This window comes from Haliotis cracherodii, unplaced genomic scaffold (genome assembly GCF_022045235.1).
Source record: "Haliotis cracherodii isolate W230 unplaced genomic scaffold, xgHalCrac1.p SCAF_10, whole genome shotgun sequence".
Lineage (NCBI taxonomy): Eukaryota > Metazoa > Mollusca > Gastropoda > Lepetellida > Haliotidae > Haliotis > Haliotis cracherodii.
Window position 1 is genome coordinate 57,007,193 of NW_027266265.1, and position 25,324 is coordinate 57,032,516.

Consider the following 25,324-nt stretch of genomic DNA (forward strand, 5'->3'; position numbering starts at 1 on the left):
TAGGTTAACAAATAATATTTTGTTAGGTATGGTGGTCATGCTTTCGTAAAACCGGTGCCCTTGAGCTGGAAGGGCCAGTGTGTTGACAAGATGAGTGGATGCAAGGAGAGAAGCGGGTGAGGTTTTGTGAGAAGAGGATATGATCATATGACTGACGCATTGATTAAGACTGCATCAGTTTGTTAATTAACCCGGACGTCTCTACCAGCCTTTGAAATAAGCCTACAAATCAACGAGTAAAACTAAATATCCAATGATGGCAGCCTTCACTGACTAGTAGCATTTGAGCACAGGGACTCGATGATAGCGTGCAAAGCATATTATATTCGTATAGAAGAAATCACACCCCTCTATAGGCTGCATATGTATCAAGGGGGGTGATTTTTTTTCTGAAATTATGCTACACACGCTGTCATCGAGTTCCTGTGAATTTGAGGGCTATTATTCTGAACCAGTTCTCAATGCTTAATTTCCTCGCCACGAGTTGGAACTGAAGAAGGTTGATAGAGGGTGTAGTGGACTTTACCGGGCCACATTTTCTGATTTCAATTAACACTGCATGGATAATCAAACCCAAACTAAACTGAAACTTACATTATCGTATAATTGATTATGTGAACTTTTCTTTTCAGAGCTTCTTTGATGTCTTAACTCCAAGGCAGTTATTCCAAGCATGAACAAGTTAGGACATGGCATTCTTCAGCTGGCATGGAAACCGGTGTTAAAATCCATTCGCATTGGAGGCAAGAAACTATTTTCAAAGAAATACCTCCTGTACACTAACACTGCTCTGACGGTAGGACTCTCCCTCACTGGGGATGTCATCCAGCAGAACTTCCAGATCTGCAAACACAAGAACAGAACATGGGACAAGACTAGAACATTTCATGTGTCCTGCACGGGGTTCCTTGTAGGTCCGTTCTGCCACTTCTGGTACATGTTCCTTGACCGATGGCTGCCAGGGAGGACACTTCGGATTGTGTTTAAGAAAATTCTAGTGGATCAGTTGGTTTGTTCACCTCTATTTATAGGAATGTTTCTCATGAGTTTAAATTATATGGAAAATGACTCTTGGGACAAGGTCAAGCAGGACTTGGTTGAAAAAGGCAAAACATTATATCTAGCTGATTGGATTGTATGGCCCCCAGCCCAGTTGATCAACTTTCTATTTCTACCTACAAGATACCGTGTTTTGTATGACAATACTATTGCATTTGGATTTGACTGTTACTTTTCATATGTGCGTTATGATAAAGTCTATCCACAAGATGACCACACGCAAGAAGCAGAGAGTGAAGACACTCATGTGATGACCACAGTGGACAAGGAGGATTCAGACTCTTGGCAGTTGCATGTGAATAGTGAACAATTAATAACCTGTGATAAAAGCAAGTCTGTTTCAGGAGATTTATGTGAACAACACATATTTTCATAAGCATAGTGCTTGTGTTATTTCGTGTTCAGGGGGTGTATTTTTGTACCAATTTAGCATTGAACTGGTGTTACACATAGTATGGCGAGGAATTTTTTTTTCTTGAAATACTTACTGATGTCAAATAATTACTGTTCACTCGACACAGCCTGTTAGATTGTTTGTCTTACTCAACTAAAGTACTCACGGAAATGAAAAAAACCCTGTTGATCTTAAATAGATGCAGTTCATCTACAAAATATGTATATATTCAAACAACTAAATTAGTACTAATTGGGCCGTGACACAAATACAGCGTATCAAATGTTTTTATGCCTTTTTACACGTATAAGTGTGTAAAAATGTGAATAAAACAGACTATTGTGAAACAGGGCATAACCAGGTGTAAGTAGATCAAGGTGACCTATGACACCTTGAAGACAGGTGAGAACAGGTGCATAATGCCTATAGTCTGTTTCTGCTATGTCAATTTGGACTTAGTTTTATTTTTGAATGTTGAAAGTGCCGACAAATTACCTCCTGTAAAGTACATTTTGTATTGTTCACTGAGATAAAACTAGCAAATCCAGACTAGTACTTTTCGAGTTGTTTTGTTATTTCGTATTTACAGCTACGTAACACTTTGTGTCGATTTTTAAATTAAGAAAAACAGTTGTTTTTTTCATTTCCGTGAGTACTTTATCAGCCTCGTTTTACTTATGTCAGCAACATTGTGACTATTACCATCATCATGATCTTATACAACATGTATATATAGCGATGTTATATTAAAGACTTTCGGGAAAGTTAATGATAAAAAATATTCACAAAATTTGATGGTACTAAAACCCTGCTCTGACAGGTTTTAGATATTAAACGTAAATGGTTTTGTTCCTGATGGAATAATATTTTGGTGATATTAGTGGTTGTAGTGATGTTAGTGTTGTTTTGACTTATCAGAGAACAATTAAGAAAAACCATGTTATTATTGATTAGTACTCGTGTTGTGTTTTTGATACAAATTAAGTCTTTTTTATCACAGTTATGAGAACTACAGTCTGAAGTGCCTTAAGATGTTTTTTTCATATCTTTGTTGAAATGTCTTCACAGATGCAATAATGTTTATAATGTGGTGAAGGACGTCGGCACTTTTTTCTGTTTTTATTATTTATCATTAACCTATTTGTTGCACAAAGAAATTATATGTTACAAAGCTCATTAAAGAGTTTATATGAAGTTGTTGTATATTTTCATGGAGTGATTGGCTCCCATACAAATCGGCGAACTGGAGCTCTGTTCAGTGGTATTCTTGATGCCCCAGTGCTGTATGCTGAATGCCATGAAAAGTTTATCAGGTATGCAGATGCCATTATTTCAGTTTTGAAATGAATGAAATAAAAATCAATGAATTATTTTGTGTGTTTTTTATGTTTTTTTCTTAATTGTTACTTTTTTAGTTTTTTCTTTTGACTGGTGGCGGGGGGATTGTCACAAAAAATATGGGGGGCATCGGCAAAATTACAATACAGTCTTGAGACCAATTCTCTTTCATTCCCCTTCAAGTGACCATCCCTTAAATTGGTTGCCAAGACAAATTAAGTGGAATGCCAGATGTCTAGAGGGTGGGGATACCATCATTGACATTCATTGACATTGAGTCCTGATGAGGTGGATCAGTTTCTGAAATATCTTTTACTCCCAGCAATCCATGTAGGCTGGCAACTTATTTATGTAACTAGTGCCAATAAAAAGCTGCAGGTCAGAGTAGATCATCCTTTTTCTAAGATTGACTTTACTCTGTACCTTTAAGGCTTACAAGTCTAAAACCACACAGGTGACTCTTGCTCTCAGGTGTCAGTGAGGCAGTATCGGTGCAGCAATTCAATTTTCTGAAAGACAGTCTGTCCAGAGTTTGATTTAACTGCTGGCCCATTGGCCCATGGTCAGTTAAAATTACAAAGGGCTTGCTGAAACGTAAAGTAGATGGACCGTCTGGCTAGTCAAGTATTCACCCCTTCTCTGCGTATATTTAATTTTATTAAATGGATCATCTCAGTAGAATGACAACTGGCCGCCATATTGTAATGCTGTGTACAAAATAAATTCCCGTGAACAAATCAATAGACAGTTTAGTGTTTTAATTGAAATACCCAGTTACCAAAAATACCATTTGTTGAATTTGAAATATGACAAATTACCTGGAATTTAGAGTAATTACAATTTACAACTGAGCGACTGCGGTCTGTACAATCTTCTAGCTAATTCGTGGCGGTTTATAATACCTGATTGTATATGGACCAGGTTAATTAAGCATTCGACAGACCTGAACACTTTTAACGTGTTACATCATGCCTCACCTGTTTCATATTTAGATCTATGCATAAAGATTCAGGGTGACATACTTTCCAACTGTCAACTTTCCCTTTATCGGGAGTAGAATTCCAGCAGCTACTGCCTTTGGTGTCATATTTCTCAATGTTTGGTACAATCAAGATGATCTTAGAACAAAGATCGTCATATGACCATAATTGTTAATTGATCAGGACTACAACGTCCGATGCCTTAAGTCATGTTAAACTGAAGTACAAAAGAAAGTACACACCCTGACTGCTTTTATTAACCCAAAACAACAAAACATTTTCAGCTCATATCATATGTGTATTAATACCCGACGTTTGAGGGCTGTTCGTGACCCTTGAAGATCCGGGATAGAAGAGGTCAACCCATGCTTGTCATAATAGGCAACTATGCTTATCATACGAGGCGACTAACGGGATCGGGTGGTCAGGCTTACTGACTTCGTTGATGCATGTCATATAGCTGGAATATTGCTGAGTGCGGCATTAAACAAAGAAACGAACGTGTTTGTGCTGTTCCTATTGATCTTAAGCAATTCCACGCGACTGGTTGTTGCCTTTGTTATTGTTTTTTCCCCTGTGTGTACCCAGATGATCGAGGAAAAATCTGGACAAGTTCGCAACCTGTGTTGCGTCATTCCTAAGCGCATTTGTCGCTTTTATTGATTGTGTAAGTGCGTATGGTCACATTGATCAGCAAACTGAAATAGTTTAGTCTTGAAAATAAAACCGACATGTAAGTATCTTTGCATACGTAATGGTGACAAAGTTTTGATGAGTCACTTGCTTGGTATTGTGCTATTTTCAGTGACACTATTTTGCCTTGCAACACAAAGAAAATATTTCCCCTGAGCATTGCTTATTTTATTGTGTGTATATTTTATAGTCAAAATGTCTTAACGTTTTCACTTAGGCAATTTATTAAACACCTAAATATTCAGTTATTTCACAAATTGACTGAAAAGTGTCTATTTATGTTATAATGAAAACATTTTGATGATTAATGTCATGACGGAAAGCGATAGGATTAAAAGAAAAGGAAATTCAAAGTACATTTCTGTAGATTGGGCTTCTAATCCTAGCATAATTAGTCTATTGTGATGTTTTAAGGTCTTTTGAACCTCTTAATAATTTTTAGTCAAGCTGTTAAATAAATTCACTCAATTTGTAAATTACTGAAATATCTAAACATTTTATGAATTGCCTGAGTGAATCCCATTTTACACATTAATGACTGTAACATATACACCTCTACAAGCAAAAAGGCTTGTGAAAACAACGTCTGTATCACATCGAACTTCCCAACAAAAACGTAGAGGAACAAGAATGATTCTATTCAATGCAACAGCAAATGAATGAAAACAAAATGCAAATATCATAATAACATAATTACAACCTACCAAAGTTTGTACAAACATACATTGTATGTATAAATTTAGGCAGTTACCTTGTTTGAGGAATGTATCCGTGAATATTCACATAATATAAGGTACAAATAAACTTATTTGATGTCACACGTCTCTGTAACAATGAAATATCTTAAAATATATATAGCATTTCGGGATATTATAACCCGTGTTTGTTTCTCAACTGATGACTCAGTTTGTTTCAGGTGTTTCGCATAGGTGTCAAGTCTCAAAGGTCGGCTGAGAAAGCCCACATGACAACTATTTTCATAATGTCCACGGTTCTTTAAAAAAACATAGAGTTAGATAACAATGAACAATCAATCATTCTTTATAAGTTCATCCTTTGAACAAAGTATGTTGTTTTTACATTGGCACTTCATGTCCAGATATGGGTCTGCTTTAGTAAACTTACTTTTGACAGATCCACTGTGCAAGATAACAGTGATTAATCAATCAAAATATTTTCTGTTGATCTTTTGATGGCGAGGAATGATCAGTTGATTCACGAAAAGATTAAATGAACTGATCACTCTTGCTGGGCTGCCACGTGCATATCACATAACAATCATTTCACTCAACTTCAAACCTGGATTCAGACTAAATAATTACTCCAGACACAAGAAATGCCAATTGGGAATCTTAGTCAGGTAATTTGAGTGGTGCTTCCACTAATTATACTTGTAATAAATTCATTAACTGAGCTTCAAGTGACAACAAATACACAAGTGTAGGGTTATACCAGGAAACATGGATGACAACAAGAGATGGCAATCTTATTATCCGTGCAATCCGAAATCTGAAAAGGCTTTAGTTGCAGAGATACTTTTTTTTTTATTATGAAACCATAACCATCAGGGGTATTTCCAAATAAGGACATCCGATGAGCTTCCACCGTTCTCTTGGTCTGTTTCTTTAGGCTGAAGAAATTAATTAACATGTACCCTTTGTCGAAATCTTCAAAGATCACGAGTAACCAATCAGTTTTCAAAAATGCATAAAACAGATATTGCCTCAAAGTTTATTTAGGTGTCCTTACAGACGGTAGCCCAGTCTCTTGTCAAGCTCAGTTGCTTTAGCGAACAAATCGACTCACGGCAGCTAGTGAGTCCTAGCGGGCAGTGTTAGAGTGAGTGAGTATGGTTTTACGCCGCTTTTAGCAATATTCCAGCAATATCACGGCAGGGGACACCAGAAATGGGCTTCACACATTGTACCCATGTCGGGAATCGAACCTGGATCTTCGGCGTGATGAGCCAACACTTTAACCACTAGGCTACCCGACCGCCCCAGCAGTGTCAGACAGCCGAGAAGAAGCCAGAGATTGGTGCCCCTTCATATGCTGGTGGACTGTTTTCACGAGACATGTTAATGAAATACATGCAACTGCATCTCAGGTCATCGGTTCTTAATTACTTTATTTTCACTGAACACCTTAACAACGAACATGATTAAAAGGCCTTGTGTAACATATTGAACATATATCATGTAAGTTCAAGCTCTGATAGGCTGAGGTGAGGTGAAATGGGGTTTAACATCGCTTCCAAGAATATTGTACTTATATAGCGACGTGCATATACATGTGTGTGTGTGTGTGTGTGTGGCTGCTTGTACTAATCCGGACTGATGCCGATTTATAGTGCTAGCCTACCATGCTGCAGTTTAACATGAATACCCCACCCGGACACAGTATACTGACTCCAAGCCGACCAGTCCTTGTTTTAGCCCCTTAATGCTGAGTGAACAGACAGGGTAACAACAAGTACCATCTTTTGATATGACGCGGCTGGGGATAGAACCCCGGACCTTCCACTCTCTGGGTAGATTCTCTACCACTTGACCACAGAGGTGGTCCTGATAGGTTCTAGGGCATATGAACCTGCAACTTTCATCTCTGAACAAAACAAGCGCTTCTGTGTCACAGAACTGTATTCTTCAGTCTTGATCATTAGAATCATGTAGCTCGAGCCCTTTGCTTCACATTGTATTGTACACTTTCCCCCTCAGTTGATCCAGCTCACTCTTAAGTGACTGATTATGAGTTTTTAATAATTATATATTTGTGCACAAGTTCTAGTTTCGTCATGTGTTTATGCGTCTTATGAGACAGTTTATCAGGTTGTGGCTGACAAGGTTTAGGAGATAAACATTCCCGGGACAGATTTTTCCTGAGGGTAGACTGATATCTACCACAATGACCACATCTCCCTTTCCCTAACACCAACAGGGCACAACTTGTTGACCTAACGGTCGAGCTCAACTGGATGCTGTTGGTGTTTACTCCAAAGTCCCCCTCTCTGTACGCGGACATGCCAGAAGCAGCTGCCTGACTCAACCCAACACCTATTGGCACCAGGTGACTGAATTTGTCCTCATAATTACCAAGGCAAACTTGGAAAGAGGACAACTTTGATAAAAGTTACTTAACATCAGTTACAGTTGACAAGAACTTGGGCAAGCCAATCCAGAAATCATGATCCTGTTGGATTTTCTGTCTGTGGACCGAGATGGATTCCAGTAGTGACGGCGTGATTGTCACTGACAGTTTCAAAGCCAACTCAGAACCGTCATAGAACTGAACCAGAGTAATCACATCATCTATGGTCTGAATAACTGTGAAGTCTCCAAGTTGCTCATACTCCTCAAACAAAGTCCTTTTCAAAGATAAATATTGTTTGTATCTTCTGTGATGAAGAATGCTACTGACAACATCATCAAGATTGTTTTCATGGTTGTACTGGTGCATCTCTCCCGCAAGGACATAAAACTCATCAGCAGAATTGTCAGAATCTGTTGATTTCTCAGGACTGTGAGATTCTCTTAGTTCTTCAGGGTACTCAACTGGGTTGATGTAAAACTCTGCCCACGGCTCAGCCCACTGCAGTTGTCGAACACTGAAACACAAATTACAAAATACAGACATCATCATATGTCCCTAAACTAATGTGAGAGTACGCATGTTGATTATTAATTGCTCCCTTACCATACAGTTCCTGTTCGATTAATACACAATTCTAGTTAAGACAGTAATACTCAAAGTACCTACGTGTTGTCATCAAACACAACTGGTTGAGATACTGTGTAAGTGTGGTCTTCATGATGTGTGGTGGGCGTAGCTGGGTCCTCTAGGGATGATTGCGGATCTAGGGTTTGTGACTTTTTGCCAGCACGCTCAGGTCGCCTTCCAATCAATCCTTTTTTGTATCGTGGCATCTGGATAAAACACAAAACAAATGTTACTAAATTAATATACTTTAAATAAGAATGTCCAGTTTCAAGCAAATGTTTGAATGTATACATATTGCAAACTTTGTGTGGAAAGTGTGCTTCCATCAGGACAATGAAATATTGACTTAATCATGTTAATAACACATATAATCTACAACATGTACATGATAGGGTGAAAATAAGTTAAACATAATCTATCTTCGCTAAAATTATTTTCCATTTCTATATTTTATCATGATTGTCAAATTCATACTTGCCAACTCTTGATCACCCCAAACAGGCAGATTATTTTGCCAGTCCAAGCAAATAATATCTTATGTAAGTAGGGGTTTTCATTTTCTGGCTAGTATTTGACGGGATGTCTTACTGGTAAGTAGTAGATAAAGTAATGTGTTTTCAAAAGAAAAGAATGTTATATAAATATATTGAATCCAAACATAAAGGGCAAGATAAATGGAGTAAAGACACAAAATCTGTTTGAAATTGCTTATTTAGTCCCTAAAATTGATAAAACTGATTGCATATGTGGAATACATAATCCCCAGGCCAGCAAACAAATACACTGGATGTAAAATGGGAAACTGGTAGATTAGGCACGTCTGCATATGTTTGTCCCATCATTCTATGTTTGTCCCATCATTCTATGTTTGTCCCATCATTCTATGTTTGTCCCAACAGCTACAATACCATACAACAATACTAAGAAAGAAAGTCCTTACTGATAAAAGTATGTTGCCATTTAGCAGTGTAGTGATTATGCTTAATACTCAGGAATCTGAACCTGAACATACTTCGACATTTGACCTTCATGATGACCCGATTAAAAAAGGCGGGTACCATGTGTGCAATATGAGTCGAAAGGATCTTTGCAACAAACTAATAGCCAAGACAGTTTGCAGCAGCTGACAAAACAGTACAAATACTATAAGTAGCCCCTTTATCAGGTAGCTAAACATACCTTTCCTTGGGATTGGGGATGATAGGCCCTCGAATGGATGAGTCGCACGCCAAGTCTGACACAGAGGGTCTTCACCATGCCTTTAAATTCACCCCCTTGATCTGTTTGGATGATTTTAGGGGTGCCCCACTGATTGTCTAAATAAATTTCAGTCAACGGTTTTGCTACTGTTTCTGAAGACTTATCTGTTATTGGGACAAGACACAGAAATCTGGAAAAGTTATCCAAAATAGAAAGCACATACTTGTATGTTTTCCCGTCTTTTTCTTCTGCTACTGCAGACAGGTCCACAATGTCAATCTGGTGTCTCTCCATGGGAGCAATAGAATACACTGGTTTCAATGGTGCTTTATTTGAAAATTGTGGCCGGAGCTTTTTCATAGTTTTACTTTCCTTTAGCCAGTCAAGGATTTGTGATCTTCTTATGCCATGAAAGTACTTTGAAATGAGATTATATAACCGTTTTGAGCCAGCACCTTTTGTTTCCTTGCTGAAACTTCTTATGATGTGTTTAATTTCACTCTTTTTGGCAACTATTTTGCTTTTCAAAACAATCCTCTTTTCCTGCTTCCCAGATGCAGGGTTTTGCATCATCTTGAACTCCAGTTTATACAGGCTGATCTTTTTGTATGCTACTATCTGTAGCTGAGTTCTTTCTTTAACTGGTACATTTGTTCCACTGAGAAGTAGTTCAATGGCTTCATACAAAGTCTGTCCTAAGGCTGCTGGAGGCATGATGATTTCTAAAAATATAAAATGTAAACAAGAATTTTTATAGTCTTAGGATACCAGGATAAGTTAATGTAAGGAAATAGGTACATGTATATTACTGTAAAACATGCAAAGAAAACTGAAACAGGAATGTTAGAAAACTATAACAGTAACTTCACAAATATAGAACAAAATTAGTTTTGCCAATTCCTTTCAGAGTTTTCAGCTAAGGGCCAAGTCAACTCAGGGCTTTCTGAACACCTGATGGCTGGAACTCCCATTTTGCTTGACTGATAGTTTGACTAGCAAAGAATGTTTTGGCATATCTTTCTTTCTATTGTTCATAAAAGAGATGAGTTGCACAGTTGGGTGGCTCATTACTGAGGATTATAATCACTGAGCATGGCGGTATCTGTGATGTAACTGCATATGGTAAGATGATTGACTGACAGTAATCCAACAGGAAAGTAAGGCATTCTGTTGGTTACTGTTACATAAATACTAGGGCTGGGACGGGTAACTCGGGTACCTATGCTAAAAAATATCCCAATCGGACATTTTGAGACATCTCCAGAGACCTAGAGTGGGTACCCGGGTAGGGTAGGGTAAGAGGGGCGCGGGTACCCGGGTAGTAAATTTGGACTCGTCCCAGTCCTAATAAACACAACATTAAAACTCCACCCTGCTCTTTAAGAGGGCCTCCTTCAAAAGCCCTGACTTGACTACACCTTAAATACTGTTACTTCAGTTTACTTCATACTCAAGTAACAGTATTAAGGCCAAGTGAGTGGCTGAAAATTGGGTAACTAATGCATGATTAAGAAGTTCAAAACTAGAAGTGACTACCTAAATCATGATATTTTCATTTAGAAGATGGAAGTCATATTGGAGATTCTTAGGTTTTGATAAGGAACATCTTACATCATGGCAGGCAACCATTGTTTATCACGCATCTTAACCCAAACATATTGGCCGACTTCCCAAATTGAATCTTATTTATTGGTGTTTCAAGACATTGTACAAATCATAAATAAGATTCATTTTTTTTACTTTTCACACTACAGCATGGACAAAATACCACTCAATGCAATCATGCTCTTGGCATCTTTATATTGCCTTTAGTACTGAAGTATGTGTACTAGCTAGGGCTGGGATTGGTGGTTCCTGAGTAGGACCCCGGTACCCACAGGAGTACACGGACCCGTGGTTTGTCATGTGATATATTGTATAATGACAAAAGGTATCTAGAACTCTATGAACACACTACAAGTCACAAATGTTCGCATTTCTTTCTGACTATGCACCCAATCCTTCTGAATTTTCATATCTTTGAATAAAGATATAACTTGAGTCAACTTCAGTGTATGCATGGCCAGATTGTTTTATACATGTATCTAAATACGTTTTGCCAGTGTTATGGTAAAAGAAATGCCCAATTGAACATTTTGTACCTATCTCTTGTGACCTACAGTGGGTACCCGGGTAGGGTCAGGTAAAAGGGGGGTGGGTAGGGTCGGGTAAAAGGGGGGTGAGTACTCGGGTAGCAAATTCGGACTCGTCCCAGCCCTAACATGTATCACAACATTTAGCGTGTCTGCAATGTAGAAATGTGATAGGCTAGTAGATCATAGAACTGCAAGTTACTGTTTCATTTTGATCTGTTGATTGCCGTATTTACCAGATTTCGATGAGGGTTATATTTTCATTGTTTCAATGAGGAGCAACGGGGCAGTGCATGGCGCCGTTTCCATTCATTGATAAAGTTTTAACATATTTAGGGTAAATGATGGCCCGACCTTTTACAAATTCAAGAAAAGTAACAAGGCCCACCGTTGACCAAGTATTGACTGTAAACACTCCCGTGTGAGCCTTCCAATCTCCCGAATCTCGCGCGATAGAGTTTGTTATCCAAGCTCGAAACAGCGCTACGCTTATAAGCTCTTCCAGCAAACTCCCTTCGCATGAACAAAGTTGATGAAGAACGGACGTTAATATTGGCGGCGGTGGTGTGGAGCTTACACTCCAAGCACCTGCATCGTCGCTGTACGGAGTCAATTCCAACTTTTTGTAACTATTGTCCGGAAGTTACTGACAATGTAAACAAACAGTCTGGAGAATGACACTCAGTATCTTACAACTGCCACCTGAATTAATTGCTCATGTACTGAGATTTCTGTCATCGTCAGATCTCGCCACGGTTGCTCTTGTCAGTAAACAGTGTAGAGATTTGGTTAGTTTAGAGTCTTTATGGCAACATCGATGCGGGCAAGGTGAGTTGTCTCTCATTTCCAAGTTAGCAATAGCGCTGATAGCAGCTAGGTTGCATAACCCACACTCTATCACTGAACTAGACTAACATCTAGTCTCTGCATCGACAGTATTTTACAGAAAAAACGTTTTTAAATTATGTTAATACAATATAATGAAAAGCCAAAAGGAGACCGGAGAGCAGCGATAGAAACTAACTGTTTTTGTCCACTAGTCCTTATAATGATAACATATAGCAAAACCTTTAATAATGACACATTTCTACTAGTCCTTATGATACCTTACCTATTGGGCAGTTTGGCAAGGACTATAGGACTAGTGCAAATTTCTAATGCTGGAGAGTCTCTTCATTTTCAGAACTGAAAGTGCAGTAATCTAGACTTGACAACTATTATAGACTTGCAAGATTGCAAGGTCTGTATTGAATATATTTGTTTGACGATCTGTATGACAGACTATCACTGAAACAGCAGCTGTGCTACCATGACATTAGACATTCTCCAACGCTTTAAATTGTTTGTGTTCTGACATATCCACGTATATCATTACTGCACGTATGGATATGGACTGATTGATGCTCACACTGTTGACAATTGCAATTTTGAGTCAGCAACAGTCAAGGCAAGATTCAGCTTGAAACAGGGTCTTGTCCTGACTGTCAGTCCCCCAAATGGCTAACGGCTAGATAATGGTATAATGGGCTCAAGTTTCAAATTTGTATGGGTCCTTATGTTCTCCAGTAAATATACATGTTGATTTACTTTTCACAATAAGTTGCAGTCTTTTTGATGAGGGTCTGAAGAGTTTCGTCAAAGTCTTAAGCTTATAAAGTCTGTGGGTCCTGATGGCAGCCTGGCAATTTGTTTTTTTTTATATCAAACACTGACTGGTAGGTGGTATATAAGCAGTGAGCAAGGGAATTGGAGATAGAAGTTAACAAAATGTTCTCAACTTATTAAACTCACTAATTGTAAGGTTTTAACATTTTAAGTAGTAGTATTCTCAGATCTGTTATAGGAACCATTTTATATGTCTTCATTGGATTTTGAAAAAGTAATTGAGGCATAGTAATCTGGAGCGGCAGTCGATCTTACATGTTAGCCCGCCATTTGGAATTCTGTTGCTATGCTGAGCTCTGCACATCAACATACATCTTTCTTGGTGCAGACAATAATGACATTGATGAAAAAACGTGGCATTTCACAATTATTGAATTTTCAAAGTATTTATATCAAATTAAACATATTCTAAACAACGTGTGGTAACCTTACCAATATTTCTCACTGTTTATATCCTGTAAATATGCAGGACATTGATATGTATCTATATATATGTGTATATATGTTTGATTATTGTGCTATTTGATTATTTAATTACATAATCTTGATGTTTTGAGAATCTTCGGATTTATCTGGAGGAAATAAAGACATTCATTCATTCAAAGACATTCATTCATTCATTAATGCCTATATATGGTGTGTTATTAGGGTTAGGGTCAAGGTTATAACTCCCCATGAAAAACACTCTCTTTTAGACAGTTTTAAACATTATTTGCAGTGGCAGACGTATTGTAAATTTGCTCTGAGTTGATGCTTTTGTCATGCTAGTTAAGTGTGAAAGGGAAGCCTATGGCAATGCAGGCCCTGTTTACCACTCATAAACCCACAGCACTGAGGGTGCTGACAAACCAAGGCTCAAAACCAAGGCTCATAATGGGGTCACATTTTGGTTTCCAGCCAATGACGTGAGGCTCCTGGCAGATTAAAGTTACATAACTCATTATACAGTGTCTATACTGAACTGTTTATTGGAATTTTCTCATAACTTCCATACATATACCAGTACAGAAGTGGGTGTTACACTACATACAAGCGAGTAATTGTTTGAAATGTCGGATGATAAAATTCCTGTTCTTAGTGAAACTGGCTGTGTTAAACAGAAGTGTACGCATGACAGAATACAAAGACAAACCCTTGGCTTCTTCTTCAGATTACAATTTTGATGAAGTGGAAGGATGGGACCTCACATACAAACAGTTTTATACAAAGGGTAAGTTGGATAAGAGTTATGAGTGAGTGAGTGAGTGAGTAGGGTCTTACGCCGCCTTTAGCAATATTCCAGCAATGTCACGACAGGGGACACCAGAAATGGGCTTCACACATTGTACCCATGTTGGCAATTGAACCCGGGTCTTCGGCGTGACAAGCAAACGCTTTAACCACTAGGCTACCAGACCACCCGATATGAGTGATGAACATTTTTTGAAAATTAAAGAGGGACAATATGTGAGGTAGATATTTCAAGGCCTTGATGCTGTAATAAGTGTCATGTGTTCAACAAGGATTTTGTCACTGTGTAAGTTCTGTAATCATTAACTGTTAGGTTGACTTCATAAACTTTGAGATGTCAAAGTAAGTGGTATTTGAATGTCTTTAGTCACGTTAATGAAACTTGCCTGGACAAACAATTTGCCTTAGCCCAGGAGTCTTTTTAGTGGAGATGAGGTTGTGTGAATGGTTCACTCAAAGATCATCTCGGTAGAATGACACAACTGGCAGCCATTCTGTAATTTTGTGTACAACAGCACAACTTTATTTGCTCATAACATCGAAATGAGGCAAATGGAAGCCAAGATTTAAGGGGCCGGACATGACGTTTTCGGGGTGAGGAGTTCTAAAATTTTCAAAGCCCCCCTGTGGCCTCGAAGGTTTAGTTCTGGGCCAGCTAGTTCGGAGAAGGGCCAGTGACCTTTGAAAGGAGCAGGCCCTGCTGCCACCATGCAAATTTGTTGTTGAATCTGCCCCTGAAATAAAGCAAATACTTGTCAACTAAAATGTTTTGGCATGTATTGTAACCCTGGTAACTGTCTTTATTTTTCAGTGCTGCATAAGTTTGGTAACTGCATTGGAAAGTGGCAGCCAGAAGTAGGTCATTATGGAGGACTGATTGATATTAAGGTAGGGTTGAATATAGGTAGGTAGAGTTGACACTTTGACATTAAGGTAGGGTTGAGTAAAGGTAGGTAGAGTTGATACTTTGACATTAAGGTAGTGTTGATTAAAGGTAGGTAGAGTTGACACTTTGACATTAAGGTAGGGTTGATTAAAGGTAGGTAGAGTTGACACTTTAACATTAAGGTAGGGTTGATTAATGTTTAGTTAGGTTGACTGATTTTATACTAAAGGGTTGCGTGACTTATAACATGTTGGTGAGTTTGGATGTTGTTTAATAACATTGTAATTGTATATTTAGCCTCATTCAGTCATGACAACAAATATATTTGTTTATTTTTCCAAGAAAATCTGAAAATCAATAAATTGACGACCACAAAATGATGTGAGGTGGCAGTGTGATAGTGAGATGGTTGGGGATAAAGATCTAATAATCCATGTATTATGGCTGACTGTGAGACGATTATGTTTTGCTAGTCTGCCTCCCAGATCCTAGAGAATAAATCATAAAATTAATCCAACTCTTGTCTAGAATGATTTGGCAAGTCTAGATTGCCTCAGCTCTAGGCCTGAAATTAAGCATTGTTCTGGGCTCCATTTGGATTTTATTATCGATTTTATAGATATATATATTTGAATATTAAGATCAGTTTATTTCTGGAACTAAATGTTCGTCTAATGTTAGGAGGACAATTAGAGATACCGTATTCGACGTAATAAGCACCCTGCTCTAATAAGCACCAACAGTGATATTTGCTAATATATTGGCAAGTGAACAATCCCAATTAGCATCCCTTTCTGATTGATCAATGTACACAAGACTTAATTATTCGTGTCTACGCACTCGTGTGTTATATGCACCCTTAATTATGGGCAATTAAATTCTGGAAAAATATATCTGTCGTATATAAAGAGTTCAGACCGTCAGCATAAACCACGAAATCTATCTTTCCACCAAAATAATATTCTAATAAGAGCCCCCTATTTCTAATTTTGAGAGCGCCCTGGGCACTTATTACATCAAATACGGTATATTATATTCATGTTGGAATCCATAACATACACATAAAAAATGTTCCAGTAAGCCATGCCATATCCTGCAGTGAACTATTTCAAGATAGTGACGTTCCCCAGGAAGTTACCCTACAGTTGACTTTCTCCTTCCAGTTTGACAGGGGATGTATCAAAGGCAGAGAATGTCTCCCACCTGTAGACCCTCATGTCGACCAGCCACTGAGGATACGGCCCCTGTTCTCCATAAGCATGTCCCTGGACCGGTCCACGCTGGAGGTGTTCTGTCTCAAGGGGTTTAATGGCCCCCACAAGGGCCAACTGCTTTGGGTAAGAGGGAAAAATCTACTCGGAAGCCCTGTTACTCTAGGCACTATGGGGAATTGTCAGAGTAATGTCCCTTGGTGGAAGTGAACTTGTACTAAGCAGTTGTTGTCCATAAATCAGGGTGTTCAGACTAACAGGGTTTCACTATAGTTTCTTGTCAGGAAAAGACTGTTGATAGGTTTTTACCGAAATCTGTGTAAAGACTAGTGAGACTACCTAGTCGAGGGAAGTAATGATTCACTCTGGTTCATTGTGAATCTCTGTGATTTACTGTGGTTCATTGTGGTTCACTGTGATTCATTGTGGTTCAGTGTGATTCTCTGTGGTTCACTATGATTCACTATTGTATTATTATCGACCTTGCCAAGTTGTACAACTAGCAAACAATCTAAACCCAAAAATGCAAAATGGCTGCCCATTGTCCCCACTTTTGAACATGATAGCCAGCTAGTACCTTACTCTAACCCCCGCCCCCCACCCCCACCCCCATCCCCATCCCGCTAAATTGTCGTAGATACAGTACATGTGTATTACTCTGTTGTAGCGAGAAGATGGGAGCCTGCTGTTGTTTCAATGTTCTGAAAACAACAACCACCAACACCCTGAGGGGAAGCAGAAGGTACTGAGTTCCATTCTGTAACAAACTCTGATAGTTAGTTCATCTGACTGAAAGTCTAATCAGCTTATGTGATGGTTGGTGTCCTGGGTTGTCATCCAACCCACTTAGTCACCAAGATGGTAATTAGGCATTCGGAATGTGGGGTTCGAATCCTGGATGGGACTCAATCTAAAAAAGTACTTGAATCTGTACTTTTCTAAGAATGAGTGAGTGAGTATGGTTTTACGCCGCTTTTAGCAATATTCCAGCAATATCACGGCGGGGGACACCAGAAATGGGCTTCACACATTGTACCCATGTGGGGAATCGAAACCTTGGTCTGCGAACGCTTTAACCACTAAGCTACCTGACTGCCCCACTTTTCTAAGAAAGTGTTATCCCAAATGTAACATTTGTTACATGTGACCACTGTCTAAAAGGCATTGTGTATTCACTCTGTATTCCTGTCAAAATACACAAATAAAAGACACAAGAAAATAGAATTCTATATTTGGAACTGGTAATCTATTCTTATCTAACCTGGAATCTTTACGGGTCTCATTTAGAGCTAGAATATTCGTGTAGCACTAGGATGATTCTGGGTAGCCAGGATTCTGGATGGACAAAAAGGATGTGTCACTCCTGATCACAGCCAGAAGCTGTCCAGATCAGTGCACGAGGCAATGCCAGAAAGTATTTTGCACATAGGGGCAACCATTTTGTATTGTGTACAACCAGGGATTTAAACAAAAATAATTTTAAAATCTGTCAAAAATGCTAGAAATAATTAATTTGTCCTCAGAATTTTACTCAAAAACATAAAAGTCTATAATTTCAGAACATGCTCAGACTATGTATGCTGTACTATATACTGTTGTTGGTCAAAATATGATTGTCTGGCTCCCCTCATCTTTCGGAGGCAAGGGAGTTAACTGACTTTAAAAGTCCATTTTCCACCCTTGCCGAACTAGGCTGGAATTTCAAGGCTCAATGGTAGCGCCACCACTGGCTATTATGAGTTATGTCCCTTCTATGTCCCCCATATTGACCAATCAGATTCCCCCACTCATAGCACTTGCAACTACTTCAAACAAAATGGTGGTGCCCTGTCAAGACGGCCTGATCGATAATCAAGATCTTTGATTGTAGTAAAACAGGTCTTGTTTCGCAAAGTTCATCAAATCAATTGAGTACCTCAATAACAAACATAAAAAGATTTGGAAAATATCTGTTGATGCCCAGTTGACAGTTCACTTGCTCTGCAAATCTTGCAATCGACTGAAATCTGCAGGGCAGTCACCATGTTGTTTATGAACTAGATGTTGATTTCATTTTTATTGGACTACGCATAGACTCATTCGTCCAGCCAAAATATAGCGCCATAATTTCAGCCTCGTTCGGCAAGGGTGGAATCTGGACTTTTATGGACAGTTCACTCCCTTGCCTTGGGAAGGTGGTTCCCACACTGAATGTTAAATGGCCGCTGCTTCATGTGTGTGCAGGAGTTTGAGGAGTGGTTGACGGAGGAGACAGGTCGTCCTCCAAGTGAGTTCTTCGTCCATGGCCAGGAGTTGCTGCTCATGAAGTTCCTCGTCACCACACAGCTGGGGTGAGTCAAGATGGAGTGTCAGTGTTGCCCTGCGTTATGATCATAGGGAGTCTTATCTCAAGACGCTGTTTTCATTTTTTAAACTGTGGTCTTGATTTACTGAAATATTTCACTCCAACTGCAATTTGGGTGTGTAAGCACCTCTGAAACTGCCTAACTGAGGGTGCTGAACTTCGGCATCTGTTACTATTGGTGAAATATATTGTAGAAATCATAAGAATTTCATGCTTTTGTTAAAAATAATTAGAAAGTGCAATTTAATTTAAGAAGTTGAACATTTTATTCTCCCTGGAAAACCCCTTGGGATTGGGATTGGAACTTGTGACTATGTGAATAAAGCGAGTGCATTATCACGAACTTAGTCAGCGCTCATATTCACATGTTGGCTACAAGACTGCTGATGCGGCATTAAGCAGTAATCACTCACTCACTCATGATCTGGATAAACGTTTATTGCTTCCCTTCCCCAGATGCTCCTACCCCATAATGCAGCATTAAGCAGTAATCACTCACTCACTCACTCACTCACTCATGACCTGGTTAAACGTTTATTGCTTCCCTTCCCCAGATGCTTCTACCCCATGATGCGGCATTAAGCAGTAATCACTCACTCACTCATGACCTTGTTAAACATTTATTGCTTCCCTTCCACAGATGCTCCTACCCCATGATGCGGCATTAAGCAGTAATCACTCACTCACTCACTCATGACCTTGTTAAACGTTTATTGCTTCCCTTCCCCAGATGCTCCTACCCCATGATGCGGCATTAAGCAGTAATCACTCACTCACTCACTCACTCACTCACTCATGACCTTGTTAAACGTTTATTGCTTCCCTTCCACAGATGCTCCTACCCCATGATGTGGCATTAAGCAGTAATCACTCACTCACTCACTCACTCACTCACTCACTCACTCACTCACTCACTCACTCACTCACTCACTCACTCACGACCTTGTTAAACATTTATTGCTTCCCTTCCACAGATGCTCCTACCCCATGATGCGGCATTAAGCAGTAATCACTCACTCACTCACTCATGACCTGGTTAAACGTTTATTGCTTCCCTTCCCCAGATGCTCCTACCCCATGATGCGGCATTAAGCAGTAATCACTCACTCACTCACTCACTCACTCACTCACTCATGACCTTGTTAAACGTTTATTGCTTCCCTTCCACAGATGCTCCTACCCCATGATGCAGCATTAAGCAGTAATCACTCACTCACTCATGATCTGGTTAAATGTTTATTGCTTCCCTTCCACAGATGCTCCTACCCCATGATGCGGCATTAAGCAGTAATCACTCACTCACTCACTCACTCACTCACTCACTCACTCACTCACTCACTCACTCACTCACTCACTCACTCACTCACTCACTCACTCACTCACTCACGACCTTGTTAAACATTTATTGCTTCCCTTCCACAGATGCTCCTACCCCATGATGTGGCATTAAGCAGTAATCACTCACTCACTCACTCACTCACGACCTTGATAAACGTTTATTGCTTCCCTTCCACAGATGCTCCTACCCCATGATGCGGCATTAAGCAGTAATCACTCACTCACTCACTCACTCACTCACTCACTCACTCACTCACTCACTCACTCACTCACTCACTCACGACCTTGTTAAACATTTATTGCTTCCCTTCCACAGATGCTCCTACCCCATGATGCAGCATTAAGCAGTTATCACTCACTCACTCATGATCTGGTTAAACGTTTATTGCTTCCCTTCCACAGATGCTCGTACCCCATGATGCGGATCATGGAGCAGCCAGTGAAGCCAGGGGCTCCGATACAGCCGGGCCTGTTCAAGGGCAACTACGGTGGTCATGGCAACGAGATTATACAGCTGTCCTACAGTGATACAGAGAAGAAGGCGGAAGGAAGGAAGATAACGGTGAGCGTCGGGATCAGTCATCAATTATTCTGCCTTGACATTTAAATCCTGAACTCTAATTTTATCCCCCGGTATTATCAAATCTACATGATTTTGACTCCAAAGGAAGTAGTTGTGTGAAATGTCTCTCTTTCACAAATAAATGTGCTACTTAAATATTCTTTAGAAATGCCTTTTTGGGGATCCTTGAATATTATAAACAACATTGGCAAACATTTTAGACAGCCATCACAAAAAACTGTCACCTTATGAAACTTCTCAAATGATCAATTCTGCTATGGTTGTTTACAACCAAGGGAGGTAACTCTAAGTCACATCGGGTGCAGAGATGCCATCATATATTTTACGAGAGCCTCACCTAAGAGTGAGTGGGTTATAATTTAAAGTCACATCAGCAGTATTTCATAGTGACTATCAAAGGATGTACATAATAAGTACATTTCGACAAAAAAAGGTCAACAAAGGACAGAAAAACTAGCATGTAACCATAAAAATATGTCACTATTCACTAGCTAGTCTATTCTGTTGGATAAACACGCTACTCCAACCTCCCTTGTCAACTACAACACATGCATCAATAGTTTAATAATCACTGACTGACAATGAGTTACCATTCTATCATGCTGCTTCCTACTTCCTAATATGACACCTGCAAAAGTGGCTTTGATCTTTGGTAATCTAAACAGGGTGTCGCAAAACTTTCCAGATCCAGTTAAGGTCATTGTTAGGGACTTGCAGTAAATTTATGGCGCAAATTTACAGTAGTTGCAAAACATTGAAGTCTATGTCTTTTCCTCATCAAGGCTCGGAACATACAAAATTATTTCACTGATGAGACCGATAATTCCTAGCAGGTTGTTCTCTAATGTTTGTCATCTTCAACGATTCTTTGCTTTTCTCATCAGGGCGACCCAAATGTGCCGGCCAACAAGATGAGTTTGCAAATAGATCTGGATCACCCAATGATCCTCACCATGGATCAGCAGAGAACTGTAGAGCTGATGGAGGAGATCGACATCCCCGAACTGCCTCCTGATGTCAACCTGCAGCAACTGCCCCCACAACCCTTCCACGTTCCCGACGACTGCTACGAGAGATTCAGACACCCCCCAACTGTGTGTAGAGCAAGGTAAGGACAGGTGCTACATGACTGGCTGTGGATCTTTGGAGCTCACCTTGCATTAGACATTTAAGAATACACCTTTAATGAAAAGGTTGTATAGAAAGGTGGTTCAATGAACATGTATACATGCTATATTGAACTTCATGTGTAATGCCTTGATGACTCTAAACAAGAATTAAATTTGTATGTAATTTGATGCTGCTCTCATCTGATGTGCTGAAATCTAAAGTGTTTGTATAGTAAATGTTCCGGAGAGATGTCTTAATATGTTTGAAGTTTCAAGAAAACGGTTGACATGGACCTGGTTGTATTTTTGCATTTTTTACATATTTTGCAAATAATGCAAACATACTTCTAGTTATCCCAAGTTGGGACAAGTTTTGTTTTCAATCATGATATGGAATTAATATCTATGCATCCTGAATATGAAAATTTGGTTTTCAGATTTCATGGGAAAGGTCAGATTGCTGGGCACGGCTTCACGAGCCCCTCCATGTCGTCAGGGCACTTCATAATATTTGATGACCATAATTTTGGATTTTTGTGGTTGGAGTTAAAGTCCTTTAGTATGTACTCCCGAGTGTTAGAGTTCCCCTGTCTATGATAGCAGCAACACAGCAGATCACTGGCGCCATGGGTACCGGTATCTCCAGGGATCGTCATTATAGACAAGTATATCTCTTTGGCGTATAAAATTCTTCGTGTCCCAGTTTCATAGATCGATACTTGTGTTGTCAAACACTCGATTGTCTGGTCCAGACTATTATTTACAGACCGCTGTCATACAGTTGGAATATTGCTGATTGTGGTGTTAAATAACAAAGAGAGAAAAAACTAGTGACATTGTTCCCAACAAGGCATTATTGCAGTGTGTTCACACAGATGTGACAACCCCATACGGAGTGCACTTAAAAATAAGTGGGATAATTGGCTTTGAAAAATAGTAACTTTTTCATTGGCATTCTAAAAGTTGGTGATTTAGTAAGAAAATGTACAACTTCATGGATAACAACTTCTAGTTTATTGCATATAGCGACGTTTTGATGTAGAATCTTACATCATCACTCCAGCTTGATGACGGTGTAAGAAATTGCTATATTCAATAAACAGAAATGGTATTCCATAAATTTGTAAACTGCAAAATAGTAATTTAAGAATTAATTGCAAAAAGAAAAATATAATGATCCTTTTCCCCCGAAGTGATTATCAATTGTGATGATACCTGCAGAAACAATGTAGCTAATCTAAATTACTGGAGATATTTTTTTAACAAAATTTGTCAAATATTTTACTTAATCGTGTAGCAATTATGTGGAAAATGGTTTGAAATACTGTGATGAATCTACTGTCACAAGGAGCACAGATTTGAATATTTGTCCTATATGGTTGAATATTGCATAATGTACTTATATTTTTGCAACCAATTACCAAGTATAACTATCATATACACCATTTGTATTTAGAAATATCAACTCAACTTTTGATGGGCGAGGGAGTATCTGGGTAGGGTCTGATTGCTTGGATATGTTGTTGTACAAATAGTATTCGATATTGCCATGGAACTGAAGGATGTGACACTTCATCTCAAGTTGATATAACATAAATAGACGGTTCAAAAAAAGTCTGAAAGGCATTTAAAAGTGATACACATAAGGAAGAGAATTTATCGATGCCAACTTCTTTATTATGAGGAACACAGCGTCTCGGAAAAGATGCTTACTCCTTCACCTGATGAAGTATATACTCTGAAACATTGTGTTCCTCATAATAAAGAAGTTGACATCCATAAATTCTCTTCCTTATGGTTCAAACAGTTAACTGCGGTCATCGTGTAACGCCCCAGCATGCACTATCTCAGTGTTCCTGTGACATCGTGTAACGTCCCAGCATGCACTATCTCAGTGTTCCTGTGACATCGTGTAACGTCCCAGCATGCAGTGTTCCTGTGACATGTTCAGTAGCATACAGCCACCAGTAATCAAAAGACAACGTACACTTTACAAGTATGTGTGTGAGTGTTTATGAAGCTGTGAGTCCTGCATCGTCTGCAGCTGGAATATACAGAGGTACTGTAGCTCACCTGGACATTGTCCAAACATTCAATACTTGGAGAGTTAAGATATAGCACTTATATACCCCGTAGTGCCGAGACTTACAGTTGTATAAGGGAAAAGGGTGTCCAGTTTAATAATTGTTTGAAAATGTTGTTGTCATAACACAATTGGATTTATACCAATATTCTGTCATTAAAATCAGATCTGTAACAAGATACTCGTGAAAGAGATTTTATACCAATGGACTGTCATTATGATCAGATATGTGACAAGGTTGTGAAAACTGATTGTGTCGTGGATCATCTTCCCGAGGCAGGGGAGTTAGCTGACTGTAAAAGTCCATTTTCCATCCTTGCTGAACAAGACTGGAATTTCTGGGCTTGATCGTAGAACCACCTGCGTCTATTACGAGTTATGTCCTTCGATGTCCCTTCTATTGACCAATCAGAATCCACCTCTCATATCACTTACATTTGCTTCAAACATAAAGGCGGCGCCCAGTAAAGACGATCTGATCGATAATCAAGATCTGTATTGTAATAAAACGGGCCTTACTTTGCGAAGTGCATCAAACCACGTGAGCACCTTGGTCAAAACATCTGGGAAATTTCTGTTGACAGTATGTTGATTGTTCACGTGTTTTTCAACTTCTGCAATTGACCGAAATCTGCACGGCAGTTGACCGAAATCGGCACGGCAGTTGATGAACCGGATGTGGATTTTGTTACACAATTTTGATTGGACTATTGGAAGATGGTTGTGATTGTGGTAGATAGCGATCATGTGATGTTATTGTTTTCTTGTGAACGAATATATACTGAATGAAATTAATAAGGGGACAGATACAGAAATTTTTTGTATGCCATGAAATCTTGAGGACTGGCAGATACAAGCATTCCACTGTCTTATTCAGTGGATATGAGGTGCCACTATTACCAAGACAATCAACATTGTTCCCTCATTGTTTTCCATCAGTATATGTTGATTTCCGCGCTCCAGATCCTGTGATGTGTACTGTTGAGATGGCACTGCCCCACCAGCATGTGATAGCCATACACAAATAAAGCTATTTATACATTGGAGAGACTTTATTTGTTTTATACAGCAGTTTTGAAAAGTGTGAAAGAGATGTGTATAGCTTTTGTAAGATCAGGTATAACTGTACCACTAAGTCCAGGACTGAACCACTAACTCCCGGACTGAACCACTAACTCCCGGACTGAACCACTAACTCCAGGACTGAACCACTAACTCCAGGACTGAACCACTAACTCCAGGACTGAACCACTAACTCTAGGACTGAACCACTAACTCTAGAACTGAACCACTAACTCTAGGACTGAACCACTAACTCTAGGACTGAACCACTAACTCCCGGACTGAACCACTAACTCCAGG

General features: G+C 39.2%; 2 protein-coding genes and 1 pseudogene across 2 annotated transcripts; 2 read left to right on the plus strand and 1 right to left on the minus strand.

The window, feature by feature from the left end:
* The first annotated feature begins 28 nt into the window (after window positions 1-28).
* On the plus strand, window positions 29-2,790 carry LOC139454563 (mpv17-like protein 2). The gene is made up of 2 exons (XM_071236356.1): window positions 29-116; window positions 633-2,790. Exon 2 carries the CDS (start codon window positions 674-676, stop codon window positions 1,433-1,435), a length of 762 nt encoding a protein of 253 aa, XP_071092457.1. The 5' UTR covers window positions 29-116; window positions 633-673; the 3' UTR covers window positions 1,436-2,790.
* Window positions 2,791-7,151: 4,361 nt separating this feature from the next.
* Window positions 7,152-8,387, minus strand: LOC139452783 (uncharacterized; annotated as a pseudogene).
* Window positions 8,388-12,161: 3,774 nt separating this feature from the next.
* LOC139452794 (F-box only protein 31-like) lies at window positions 12,162-23,079 on the plus strand. Its single transcript, XM_071234411.1, has 9 exons — window positions 12,162-12,341; window positions 14,329-14,388; window positions 15,220-15,296; window positions 16,458-16,631; window positions 17,173-17,247; window positions 18,729-18,835; window positions 20,590-20,749; window positions 21,655-21,878; window positions 22,317-23,079. The coding sequence occupies exons 1-9, from the start codon at window positions 12,188-12,190 to the stop codon at window positions 22,474-22,476; spliced, it is 1,191 nt and encodes a 396-aa protein (XP_071090512.1). The 5' UTR covers window positions 12,162-12,187; the 3' UTR covers window positions 22,477-23,079.
* The last annotated feature ends 2,245 nt before the right edge of the window (window positions 23,080-25,324 follow it).

Bases quoted from the DNA above. Each gene is read 5' to 3' on its own strand.
- LOC139454563 (XM_071236356.1), top strand. From the start codon at position 674: ATGAACAAGTTAGGACATGGCATTCTTCAGCTGGCATGGAAACCGGTG.
- LOC139452794 (XM_071234411.1), top strand. From the start codon at position 12,188: ATGACACTCAGTATCTTACAACTGCCACCTGAATTAATTGCTCATGTA. The intron at 12,342-14,328 runs GTGAGTTGTCTC...CTTCTTCTTCAG, and splicing joins GCAACATCGATGCGGGCAAG to ATTACAATTTTGATGAAGTG. The intron at 16,632-17,172 runs GTAAGAGGGAAA...ACTCTGTTGTAG, and splicing joins ACAAGGGCCAACTGCTTTGG to CGAGAAGATGGGAGCCTGCT.